Source organism: Cavia porcellus, unplaced genomic scaffold, assembly GCF_034190915.1.
Source record: "Cavia porcellus strain 051 isolate PalLab524CR breed Dunkin Hartley unplaced genomic scaffold, mCavPor4.1 scaffold_17, whole genome shotgun sequence".
In the NCBI taxonomy this organism is placed as follows: Eukaryota; Metazoa; Chordata; class Mammalia; order Rodentia; family Caviidae; genus Cavia; species Cavia porcellus.
Genome location: NW_026947500.1, coordinates 33855427 through 33868249, shown reverse-complemented (window position 1 = coordinate 33868249; position 12823 = coordinate 33855427). Strand labels below are relative to the sequence as shown.

The 12823-nt window shown below is 36.2% G+C and overlaps 1 protein-coding gene across 3 annotated transcripts in view; it reads right to left on the bottom strand.

Annotated features, from left to right (window-relative positions):
- The window catches only part of Trim44 (tripartite motif containing 44), a 115490-nt gene that overhangs the window by 87352 nt on the left and 15315 nt on the right, over positions 1-12823 (bottom strand). For 2 of the 3 annotated variants that reach the window (XM_063227779.1, XM_023562441.2), the window contains exon 2: positions 446-523. The exons of the other annotated variant lie outside the window; for it this stretch is intronic. In XM_063227779.1, coding sequence (XP_063083849.1) covers positions 446-523 — 78 coding nt within the window. The remainder of the gene's footprint in view (positions 1-445; positions 524-12823) is intronic. 3 annotated transcript variants of the gene reach the window in all.

Genomic DNA, 12823 nt, shown 5'->3' with positions numbered 1-12823 from the left:
ACTCCAGGTCATAAGGACAAAAGCATGCATGGTGGCAGGTGACTCCTATAAGACGAGGAGAGGTAAGACATTAGTACTAAAAATGAACTGCATGGGTCTCAATCCCATTTCAGTACTCAGTATTATGCCAATCAACATCTCAAAAGCCTTTGGCTGGATTTAATGGACAGAAGGACATAAGTCTCAAAAGCCTGACAAAGATTAAAAATGTACTTCTCTGCAGTTCAGGGAAAACAATTCATGATTATGTGCAATAAGTCATAAAACAGAGAAGAAAAAATTGAAGACATCTTCAGGCATATTAGAACACTTTTTGATGGGCAGGCTTAATTAGATCTTAACGTAATATTCAAATAGATGATCATCAACATCCCTCAAAGTTAGTGTTTAGAGAACAAAACGCTTGGGGTAACCAACACCCAACTAATTCCAAAACAATACTTACTTTAGGGTCTGAGCTCTTGAACTTTAACCTTTCCACCAACTCTATCATAGCAGCCTTCAGTCCACCTGAGTCTTTGCTCTAGAAAAAAGAAATATCAAGAGTCACTAGAAAGCACCCTGATGCCCTCTCAAACACAAAGCATTTCAGGACAATGAAACTGAAAGCAATTTTTTTTCCTTCTCATCAGCCAGAAGAAATGAATTACTACAAAGTGCTGCATTGCTCCTCTTTCCCTTCTCTATGGATAAAGAGGGTCTGGGCATGAACTGCCCAGTGACCTGGAGAAAGAACTACTGAGATGAAAATTAAATGCAATTTGTACAGGTTGACTCACTTCTTCATCTCAGACTCAACTATGTTACTGTTCACAGTGGCAGGTGCCTTGCAAGAGATTTCCAGCTTATGGTCTACTGACTTTTACTTTGAACTTTAATGTGACAGATGCAGAAGTATGTAATATTAAACATTCTTATAAAAATAAAACAGCCTGAAACTTAACTGAAAACAGGATTATAGGATAGTGATTCAGAACAGAAGGCTTTTCAGTCAGCTATATAAGATTCCAAATTTGAAGTCTGCGGCCGGGTGTTTAGCTCAGCGGCATAAGCACTGCCTAGGAAGGACAACGTCATGAGTTCGACCCCTAGTACCAAAAAACCAAAACAACAACAACAAAAAAAAAAAAAACCCCAATTTGAAGTCTGTCATTAACTAACTGATATAACCTAAAGCAAAACACTGAATTTCTCAAAATCTTTTCCCTCCTATATAAATTGGTGATAATAATCAAGGATATTTTGGGTTTAAAGAAATAACGTTTGTAGAAAAATTAGCAAACTTTGTGGCATAGAGCAAGTGCTCCAAAATGTCACCTATTTATAGATAGATTCCTAGATAAAAACTACCAAAGCTGAATTAAAATTTAAAAATTTTAAATAATCCAGTATCACTCAATAACATTGAAGATTAAAAACAACAAAGAAAAGCCCAGTCCTAATAGATGCATTCACTGCTCATTTCTACAAGAACTTTAGAGTACAGCCAATGCCAACATTTCTCAAAAATAGCATGATCTGCCCAACAGATAAGAAAAATCATTTGACAAAATCCAACATCCATTCATGATAAAATATGTATAGAAAATAGGTACAGATCTTTATCCTAATCTAATAAAAAGCTATTTGTGAAAATTTCACCAACAATTAATATTATACTAAACGAAGAAAAACTGAAAGCTTTTCCCCTAAAATTGGAAACAAGACAAGAACGTCCACTGGCACCTCTCTTGTTCAAAATAGTTCTCAAAATATTAGCCAATTATACAAGAGAAACAAAGGGGATAAGGAAGAAGTTATTATTTGCAGATGACATGATCCTCTAAATCAAAGACCTAAAAAAAAGACTCCTAAAATTAATAATCAAATTTAGAAGCATAGCAGGATACAAAGTCAACACGCAAAAATCAATTAGCATTGTTGTACACCAATAACAAACTCACCAAGAAAAATATTAGGGAAACAGTATCTTTCACAATAACATTGAAAAATGAAATACTTAGGAATTAATTTAGAGATCCTTACAAATAGCCAGACATGGTAGCACATGCCTGTATCTCAGCACATAGGGGTTGAGTCAGGAGGATCTGGCGTAAGTTCAAAGTCAGCGTAGGCTACAGTGAGTTGGAGGTTAGCCTGAACTACATGGCAAGACCTTATTCTAAAAGGAAGTAAAGAAGGAAGGAATAAAATAAATTGTTTTGTAAGTAAAAATTCTCTACAATGAAAACTACAGTACTCTGAAAAAGAGATGAAAGAAGACATCAGAAAATGGAAAGATATCCCATGTTCTTGGATGGACAGAACCAATATAGCCAAAATGGCCAAACTTCCAAACATTGTTACAAAGATTTAGCATAATCAATCAAAATATCAATATAGTCCCCACAAAACCAGTGAAAATCCTAAAATTCATATGCAACCAGAAGAGACCTAGAAAAGGAAAAGAAATTCTGGGCAACAAGGGCAAAGCAAAGGGCATCACAATCTCACCCTTTTAAGTTATACTACAAAGCTACAATGATAAAAACAGCATGGAATGGGGAGGACCACAGATTTGCGGATCAATGGAACAGGACAGAGGATGCAGAAACTACTACAGGCATACTCAGGTACCTTATCTTTGATAAAAGGGCTAAATATTTTCACTGGAGAAAAGACAGCTTTTTAACAAAAGTACTGGGAAAACAAGTTATTCAGATGCCACTGATTGAACCTAAACCCATATATTTCACCATGCACTAAATCAAAACAGATCAAATATCCAAATATGAAAACATAAATGCTTTATCTTCTGAAACACAAAGCTAGTAAAATTTTTCAAGACACTGGCACAGGCAAAGGCTTTTTCAACAGAACCCTAGTGGCATGAGAAATAATCAAGTGTCTTAGTTACTTCCTCTTTGCTAAAACAAAATACTCAACACCCACAAGTTAAATGAGAAAGGGTTTATTTTAGCTTACAATTTGTAGAGGTTTCAGTCCACAGTCAGTTAACTCCAACTGTCTGGCATGGTAAAGGCGCATAGCAGAGGAGAAATAGTCCATGGCAAGAAGGGCAGAAAAAAAAAAGCATCAAGTGTTCCTTTTCCTTTATATCCCCTCCAGGTTATGCCCACTGGTTTTCTGTTGCTGTTTTTGTTTTTTGAGACAATGTCTTGCTATGTAGTCTAGGCTAGCCTTGAACTCACTATGCAGTACAGAGTGGCCTCAAACTCTTGATAATCTTCCTGCCTCAGCCTGAGTGCTGGGTTAACAGGTATGTGCCACCATGATCCCCTAGCTTACTATAAACCAATTGGTTGGTACCACTCACAGCCCGGTTGGTGTTTTTCTTCAGTAAATCCATTCAGTCATACCCAGGAGCATTCTAAACCAGTCAGTAGACTAATCCAGTTACCACACATCCTAGTCCAGCCACCTCCCAAAAGTCCATCTATGAGTACACGAATCTCTCAGGGTACACTAAGATACAAAACATAATACTAAGAATTTAAAAATGCAATCACATTAAAAAACAACTTCTGCACAAAAGGACATCACCAAGAGACAATCCACAGAATGGGGAAAAAAATTGCCAGCTACTGCCCAGACCAAAAACTAATGCAGTAATTGCACTATATAAAGAATTCAAAAAAATTAGACCCCCAAATTCAAAGACCCAGTCCAAAAGGGGCATTTGAAATGAACAGACACTTCTAAGATAAAGAACTACAAATAGCCAATAAATACACAAAAAATATTTACTACCACCACTCATTGGAGAAATGTAAATCAAAACAACACTGAGATTTCATCCATTCTAGAAAGAATGCTTATCATCAAGAAATCAATCAGTAACCAATGTTAGAAAGACTTTGGAGAGAAAGGAACCCTTCTTCATTGTTGGCAGAGACATAAATTGATACAACCATTATGAAAATCAGTATGGTGATTCTTCAAAAAGTTAAAAATAGAAGTTTCATTTCACCCAGCTATTCTCCTTTTAGGTGTCTTTCTGACATATTACAGTACGTATGTTTATTACAACACAATTAGTAATAGCTAAATCTTGGAAGCAACCTATATGTCCATCACTAGATGAATGGATAATAAAGAAAAATAAACGAGTTATTTGTTGAAAAACGGATGTACCTTGAGACCATAATGTGAGATGAAGTAAACTAGACGCACAAGCTTGAATATCTTATGCTTTTTCTCACATGAGGAACCTAAAATATAAATACAATGCAAAATAAAAGAGGAAAAAAGTTACTCCAGCATGAAGTATGTCTAAAAATATATCTTGATTTAGTATAATTATCTTACATGTTTTACATGGTTTTTGGATAATTAACTTGTTAAAGACTTATAAAGTAAATAAAAGAATCTGATTTTGAACAAAAAAGTTTTGAAAACAAAAGAGGGTGGAAGGAAAGGGGAAAAAACTGACATATATGTACATGTGCAATTCCCCACAATGAATGTAATCATTATGTACTTCAAATATGTACTAATAAAAAAATTTTAGAAAAAGAAAAATACTGTGGGCCCCAAATGTAAGTATACAGAAACTACCTTAAAAATGTGAAAATAATTTTTATTTTATATAATCCAATGTCTAGAATATTATCATTTGCAATATGTAACTGCAACAAGATTATTGTATAATATATACAATATTAAGCATTCCACAACTATATACACTCAGACGTGTATGTATGCATATATTCACACACACAAACACACACAAGGTTTTGAAAACTAGCTTTTTTCCCTCCGCACAGCTCAACTTGTGGAGTACTACCTACATTTCAAGTGTGCCAAAGCCACATGTGGCTCAGTCACCACTATATTGGTCAGCACGGATTCAGAGCACAGAATGTAGAGCCCCACTTTCTAGATTAAAACTTCAACTCTCCTACTACCAGTGTGACCTTAGGCAAGTCACTTCACTTCCCTGTACCTCTACTTCTTTATCTATAAAATAAAGCTAACTAAAAAAGTACCTATTTCATAATGATGTAGAAACATTAAATGAATGAATATAGGTCAAGATGCTTAGAACAGGGCCTGGCACAGAGTAAATGCAGTAGAAGTATGAGACTTTTTTGTTATCTTTGTCTCTCTAGTGATGTTTTCCATTTCTTAAAGAACTACATCTCTATATCTCTGTTATCTTTTGTGCCCAGCATCAAGAAAAAGTTTGCTGCACAGATAAATGAATACTGCTTTAAAAATGGCATTTATTTCATAATCTAAAATTGTAAGAACTAGTTTATTTCCTTATCTCCATTCTTAACTCCGTAGTTGGTAGAAACTCATTTTACCAATAAGGAAAAGGAAACAAAAGATGACTGTCATTTTTATAAGGGAAAGAAAAATAAGGAAGTATAGGAATAAACAAACACTATAAATATCTGTTACTCAAAACTTGCCACAGGATCAATGACAATGTAATTCTGAGTTTGCAGAAACTATTTAAATTCTTCCAAAACAGGATATACTTGATAAGATCCATTTATCATTTATGTACATTAAAATGCATAAAAGTTCAATATTTTTCCTCTAACATTTCTTATTTCCCAAGCCTACAGTGAAATACCAATCTCACAACTACAAACAATATGATACACTCTCCAAATACTCAGAGATCACATTTCCACTCTAGCTGTGATTCTAAATGTGAATAATTTCTATTTTAATTTCTGTAGAGACAGCTGAAAAGAAAGCTAGAGGTCACATACCAGCAGTGTGTGAGACCTAAAAGTACCTAAAAAGGGGTTAAATTGCCAGACACAATCCTGCTTTTACGAGATGATCAGACAATAAAGCCTGTCTGGTGATATCATTTGTCTAACCTGCTTCTTATTGGCTGAACAAGCAGGTCACTCGTCCCTGGAAAGCTCTCTTCCCCCATATCCCAGCTGCCAGCGCCCATTTTAAGCTCTTTAACAAGAACCTTGATGTAGTATGACATCTCCCTCGGCTCTGGAAAACAAAAAGGAATGCACCCAACTATGCCTTAAAACCTTCAGAAAAGAAACAGGATGATGATGGAATCCCTAAGAAGCAGATGGCCTGTTTGCAGGCAGATGTGCCTTGTACCGAGAGATAAGGGAACCCCTTGCTTTGTGTTGTAAAAATGCAGTGTGTCAGCAAAATATTTCCTCCTTTTCACAAAGCAGCATTACCTACCCAAAGGAGAGAGGGAAAGAGGCACCTGAAGAGAGCCTCCTGCCAGGAAAATCCCCCACTGCATCCGCCAGCTAACTGAGAATTATTTTCAAGATTAATTGGGCTCTATGTTGAGCCTGCTACATTCAAGCCTCTAAGTGAATAAAGAAAACCTAAGTGAATAAGGAAAACCTTTTTTTTTTTAAAGCAGATGGTCAAAAGAGAAAGGCTTTTCTGGGCAGACCCAACCCTGACAGTTATACAGTGTAAAAGTCCAAATGGAGGAACCTGGTCTAAATCCATCCCACTCTCAATCCCTGCTTTTCCTATATCCCAGTCCTTTCCTATATACCCAGGGGTCTTGTACACAAGGGTGTAAGTTAGTGTCCCAGTTCTGAGAACACTTCTTTCAAACAGTTCTCTTGGACACACCAGAAACCATCCCCAATCATATCTAACCATCCCCAACCAATTATCCCCAAACAACAGAGAGTTTGTTGAGGGCAGTCTTTAAGGTTTATCTATGTCTCAGGGATGGGGTTAAAAGGCTTGATCCACTTTTACGCAAACAAACTCAGGTCATTTTGTTGGGTAATTCCTGGGTGCTGGCTACTTATAAAGTGGTTTATAAGGAAACAAATATGATCAAAGGAGGGGCCTTTATAACTCAGGGCAATGGTCATGAACCTATGGTACCCATGTTGCAGTGGGCTGTGTTATCATTGAAAGCTCTAAAAGGTTCACCATCACTGGCATAAGGCACAATCAGGCACAATGGTACACTCATATAATTCAAAATATTTGAGAGGCTGAGACAGGGAATTTCATGTTTAAGAACAACATGTGCAACTTAGCAAGACCCTGTCTTCAAAATTTAAAATATATAAATGAAAAGGAATGTAAATGTAGTTGGTCCAAGGCCCTGAGTTAAATCTCCAGTACTGAAATAAAACAAAATAGCATGGGGCATAGTTCAGGGGGATCGAAGGGTGGTATGTGAGTAAGAGTATCCCCAACCTACAGAGCGTTTCCTGAGGGCAGTCTTTAACCAAAAAGGAACTGAACAAGAGGCCACACCTTCATATGTCCCCTAATTTCTGACACAGAACAGCTGCCTCAGAAACCTGTGGCAGGTTCTTCTCTAAGTGAGAAGCAGACCAGTACATCTGGCTTTGTGGAAGCCAAATGGTGTCCCCCAAATACAGAGCTAGTCAACAGGAATATCGGAAATACACAAATGAAAAAGATTCCTAACATATACAACAGAAGAAATATATGAAAAAATGCTTAAGTCCTATAAAACAGTAAGAAAGAGCCAAATAAGCCCAAAAGAAATTACAACAAGGATATAACCCTAACAGAAATGTGAAATGGTTAATAAATATATCAAAGGATATAAAAGATGCTCAAACTTACTCATAATTAAGATATCATTTCTTATCCATTGGACTGAAAAATAATTTAATCTGACAGCAGAAAGTGTTAAGTGCTTTGGGAAAATTGGAGGCTTCCATATGTTGCTGACAGAAGAGTAAAATTGCACTGCAGCTCTTAAATCACATGCCCAAGAAGTCCATTTCTCCTTTCTCACTGAGAAACACTGGTACATGTCAAGAAGGCATGTACAAAAATGTGTACTGCAGCATTATAATACTGAAAAACGTAAACACCCTGCGCACTCATCAGTAGAAGACAACTAACTGTGGATATATTAACAAACTATGAACGTTAGCATAGCAAATAAAAATAATAAATTATATTTGATGTGCCTGGATAAATAAGACATACTGTGGAAATTTCTTAAAACTTGCAAAATGATAATAAATACATATTTTCCATAGGCAATATATGTATGTAAAAGACTAGAAAAGCAATTACTGTTCTTACTGGTATTAGGGACAGCAGGGCTTTAGATTTAGTTCAGTGTGTTCCTGTTACTTATATATAAAGATTCAGTATACCATATGCAGGTAGTACACAGAGAAAAGACAGAGACAGGAGAGTAGACTCCAGGGCTCCTGCTTCAAAAGTCTCTTACCATCAGTTTACCTAAATACACTTACTTAAGCCCATTTCTCTCACACTTCAAACATATTAAACAGCAGGTATTAAGTCTCTTTACATGTTGTTCATGTATGAATTTCAGGTGGCCTGAATCCCCAAACCTAAATTTGCACTGCCCAAATACTTCTCTAGACAAAGATTCACCAAAACATGCATTGCACAAAGAGAAAGAGCTCACGTTCTATTCCTAGTTTTGCTAACTGCTATGTGAAGTCATTTTACATCTCTTGGATTTCTCCTGCTTCTCTGTCTGTATATGAGGAAGACTAACCAATCAGAAACAAGTATGCAACCTACAGAACTACTTTCTGCTTTTAGAACATCAACACATTGGGACTTTTAACTTATCAGTATTTTAAAAAATCAGGAGATGACATAGCAAATAATGTGTTTTGTTTCATTTAAAAATTTGAAGAGTATATTTGGCTCTGATTCCCAAATAGCAGAAACAAGTCTGAAACTAAGTGGCAGCAACAGCTTTAGGCCAAGCAAGCTCTACACCTGGCACTTCCTTCATTTACTTTACCTTTCTGTTTCCTGTAGACCTCTCAAGTTGCTACCCCTGAAAGCAATTCTCTGTGACAAGGTTTTTACCACTATGGTTGCTTGTCTTGGATACTAAGGAAGTTGGGATGTCTTCAAAGGAACATGGAATACCTGATATACACATACCCTTCTATCCATCTCCAAAGCATAAATAATAACGTTTACAGCCTTTGAAAGTAGACAGGAGATTGCTATGTGATGGTGCACACCTACAATGTAGCAAGGGAGCTGGAAAGTTAGACAAGAGGGTAGAGAGCTCAAGGTCAGCTTTGCAATACAACAAGGCCCTATCTCATAAGAAAGGGCATGGGATTAAAACAAAAGTGAAATTTGGTAGGTAAGAGTGGTACCAAAATATGAAGAAGTATTTCCTGACAACTGATTTCTTCACTTTTATGAGTCACTCTAGACTAATGCCAATAACCAGCTGAACACCAAAAGAAAAGTTCTAGGTCAGCAGGAGAGAAACTATAACCACACAAATACCCTAAAATGAGTCCTCAATACAGAAATCTATATGACAAAGAATCAGAATATACTGAGTTCAGAAAGATTAATGCAGTCCCAACACCATTCTATTGGATTTGTGTTGTTACTACGCTTCAAACAAAAACATCCAACTTTCCAACTTTCTATCCAACTCTCTGTTGAAAATCTTTAAACAACTTCTTCATATTACTTCATTTTCTAACTTCAACCACCTTTGGTTGTTCAGACCCAAAACCATTCTTGGATCTGAAAAGAATCCATCACCAAGTTTGTTTCATGTCTTGCAGTCCTGGAGATTAAATCCAGGGCTCTGTGCATGCTCTGTAACTGAGCTATATTCCAGTCCCCCCCGCCTACCGCCTTTTTTTTTTTCTTTTTTTTTTGGTTTTGTTTTGAGATGAGGTCTTACTATGTTGTCCAGGCTGGTCTTACTATGGGTCTGGTCTTACCAGGTCTTACTATGTTGCCAATTCTTTTGCCTCAGCTTCCAAATAGCTGAGATTACAGGTAAGTGCCCATTATTTCCATCAACAAGTCTTTTTAGATTCAACTCTAAAGTGTAAGACATGTCAAATTACTCTTTGCCATCTCTACTACTTCCTGACTAGGATAAGTAGCAATATTGCTCCCACTGTTGCTACCCTATAATCCTTTCTCCACACAGAAACTAAGTGAAATTTTAAGAACACCATTCAGTCTCCTGCTTAAATATAAAACCGTATCATGATCTACCTGGAAACCTTACCCCATCTACTTCATACATACCACCCAGCCATACCTTTAATGATTATGTTCCACGACTTTTTTACCACCCAGGAAGTCAGTTCATCTCAGAGCCCTTATATTTGCTATTCTCAAATGAACCATGATGATCCCAGATCTCCCCAATGCTAACTCTAACTTTAGCCAAGTCACCTTCTAAAAGCCCTCAGATCCTTAACCAGACCTCTCTTCTCATTCCCTCATCCCAGGCACTCCCTGTCTCCTTTCCTGGTTTATTTATAGCATTCAGCATATATGAAACATTATTGTTTAACTTATTTACTGTTTTGTTCAAAGAATATATAAATTTCATGAGATTAGGAACTTGCAATTGTTCATTAAGTTTCCTACTGCCAAATATACTCCAATTACAAATTATAAGCCTTCAAAAAAAGTATGTCGAATGAATGACAAGATCAAAAGAAACATCATGTCATTTAATTCAAATAATACATAAATGTATCTTAATAAAAACTATCTCAAAAAGTTGTGGTAAAAATTAAATGAAATGTTAGGAAGCTTATAGTAAAAAAAAATGACAAAGCTAAATTCCCAAAAATTTTTAATTATTATTGTTACTATCAATTGAAAAACAATACACTGATAGACTACTAAGTATCAGGTCCTAAACTAGAGAAGTACTAAACAAAAAAAAAGTGAACAAAACCACTTATTAATAATCAAAATACTCTGTAGAATACCTAAGAAGAAATCTGAAATGGGAAAAATAGTTTCAGAATATAAATTAAATATCTTCATATAGAAAGTAAACATCATGAAAGTAAACATGCATCAGTACAACTTGGAAACTTTAAATGTGAGCATACAGGCAAAACAGGATGATAAAAAAGCCTGTGTACTTGGATGTCAAACCTGGATTCAAATCCTAGTCCTTATTTACTGCCACCTTCAACAAAAACTCAACTTCTTTGAATACCAGTTTCTTCATCTATAAAATGGTAATTATAACCGAGCAGCTTATTGTATAACTGTGCTGAGAAGGAAATAATGTATGAAAAACATCTTACTCCAAGCAGCTCAATAAATGACAGTTATTAAGTACTGTTCTTTCTTATTTCTAGAAGAGTCTAGAATCAGTTTAACAGATAAGTTTCTAGCTTATTTTAGTTTTGTAACTGCAGCCAAAGATTAACATTTTCATCCTTCACACACACAGTCACAATCCAGTACTCAATACTAGTTATCAGCTGCCAGTGTTCAAATAGGCTGAGTATAGAAAGGAGAAATGTAACTTATCCTTAAAAATCAATGCCACAACTGCTTACTGAAAAGAAAGTGGGCATTATTTTCTAATCTGAAAGTAAAGAGTAAATTGCTCTGAGCTCCCCTTGGCTTCTATAAAAACTTCCCAGAGTTCAGAACATAAAGTGGAATCTGAAGAGGACAACCAACAAGACTTGGGAACCTAAAATTAGACTTACCAGATGTGTTTTGGTTAGCTAATGCACAGGGCCCTAGCAGAATACTGAAATATACAGAAGCCTCTTCCTTAAAAAAAGCCTTTTACTCGTCAGTCAACTCACCAGAGTAGAGCAGCCAGAACAAGCAGAAGGTGAGGGGGCTGAACAGTTTTGCCCAAAGAAAACTGGAGTCTAGAATATCTACCGCTGTCAGATTAGTCTGGAATTGAACTCAGAATAGAACTTTCGATGGCATTCTAATGGTAATAAAAATAAGAATCAACAATTATTGAGTGCTTATTATATCTCAGGCACTGTTGTGCTAAGCTCTTAACATGTATGATCTCACTCATTCTCGTTATAACCTACCAAGGAGAAATAATTGCTACATCCATGTTAGAGAAGAAACCAAGACTCAGAGAAGCAGACTGAATTACCAGTATGACATAGCCAGAAGGCAAAAGAGCGAGGACTTAAACTTGCGGACTGCAGGCCAACTGGGGCAACGACTTCAATATTCACTCTCCCATTTTTCTTAGTAAAGAACCTTTTATTGGACATACCGTGGCCTATAGGAATGACTGTTAGCCTCCTGTGTAACTAGGTAAGACCACAGCACTGAATTCTGGCCAATGAAATCTAAGCAACAACGTGCCACTTGTGTTCTCTTAAAATAAAGGGGTGTACACTTCAAATTTTGTCTATCACTTCAGTTCATACCAAGGAAACTAAGAATGCAAACTAAGAATGTCCAGGTAGTACTGGAGAAGGCCTGTATTCTTCACAACTTCATAGTTTCTCCAACCCAAGACCACCAAGATGCAGACTTCTTCCACATAAGAAGTATCAATCTTGTTTGAGTTGCTGTTATTCTGGATTTTTCCCTGTTATTTCTTTATTTTAGATTTTGCTGAATTTAAACCCAGTATAATCACCGACACATGAAGTCACTATGCAATACTACCTTTCAACTTTTTATGAATGCTCTGGGACAAAATGAAATTATTACATTTCATGTAACACATGCCCAATAGACACTCTGCAAGGTATATGAGTAACACAGAGTTCTAGCCTTAGAAGAGTTCATAACTGATAGTAACAGGCATGAGACAACCTTGATACAATATGCATTATTTTATACTATAATAAATGTGTACAGGTCATCAATAAGGAAAGAGAAAGAGAGGTTATCTAATCTATATCTACCTATTCATCTTAAAGGCCCACCTACCTCAAGCACTACTTCTTCTGAAAATTATCCCTGGTTCCAATGCTTCCAGTTTAAGTTATTTCCTTTGCTCTGAATTCCACAAAGCATTCTGTTTGTATCTCTCTTCTAGCACTTAAACACCAGGAAAAAAAAAACATATGAAAAACTATCCTTC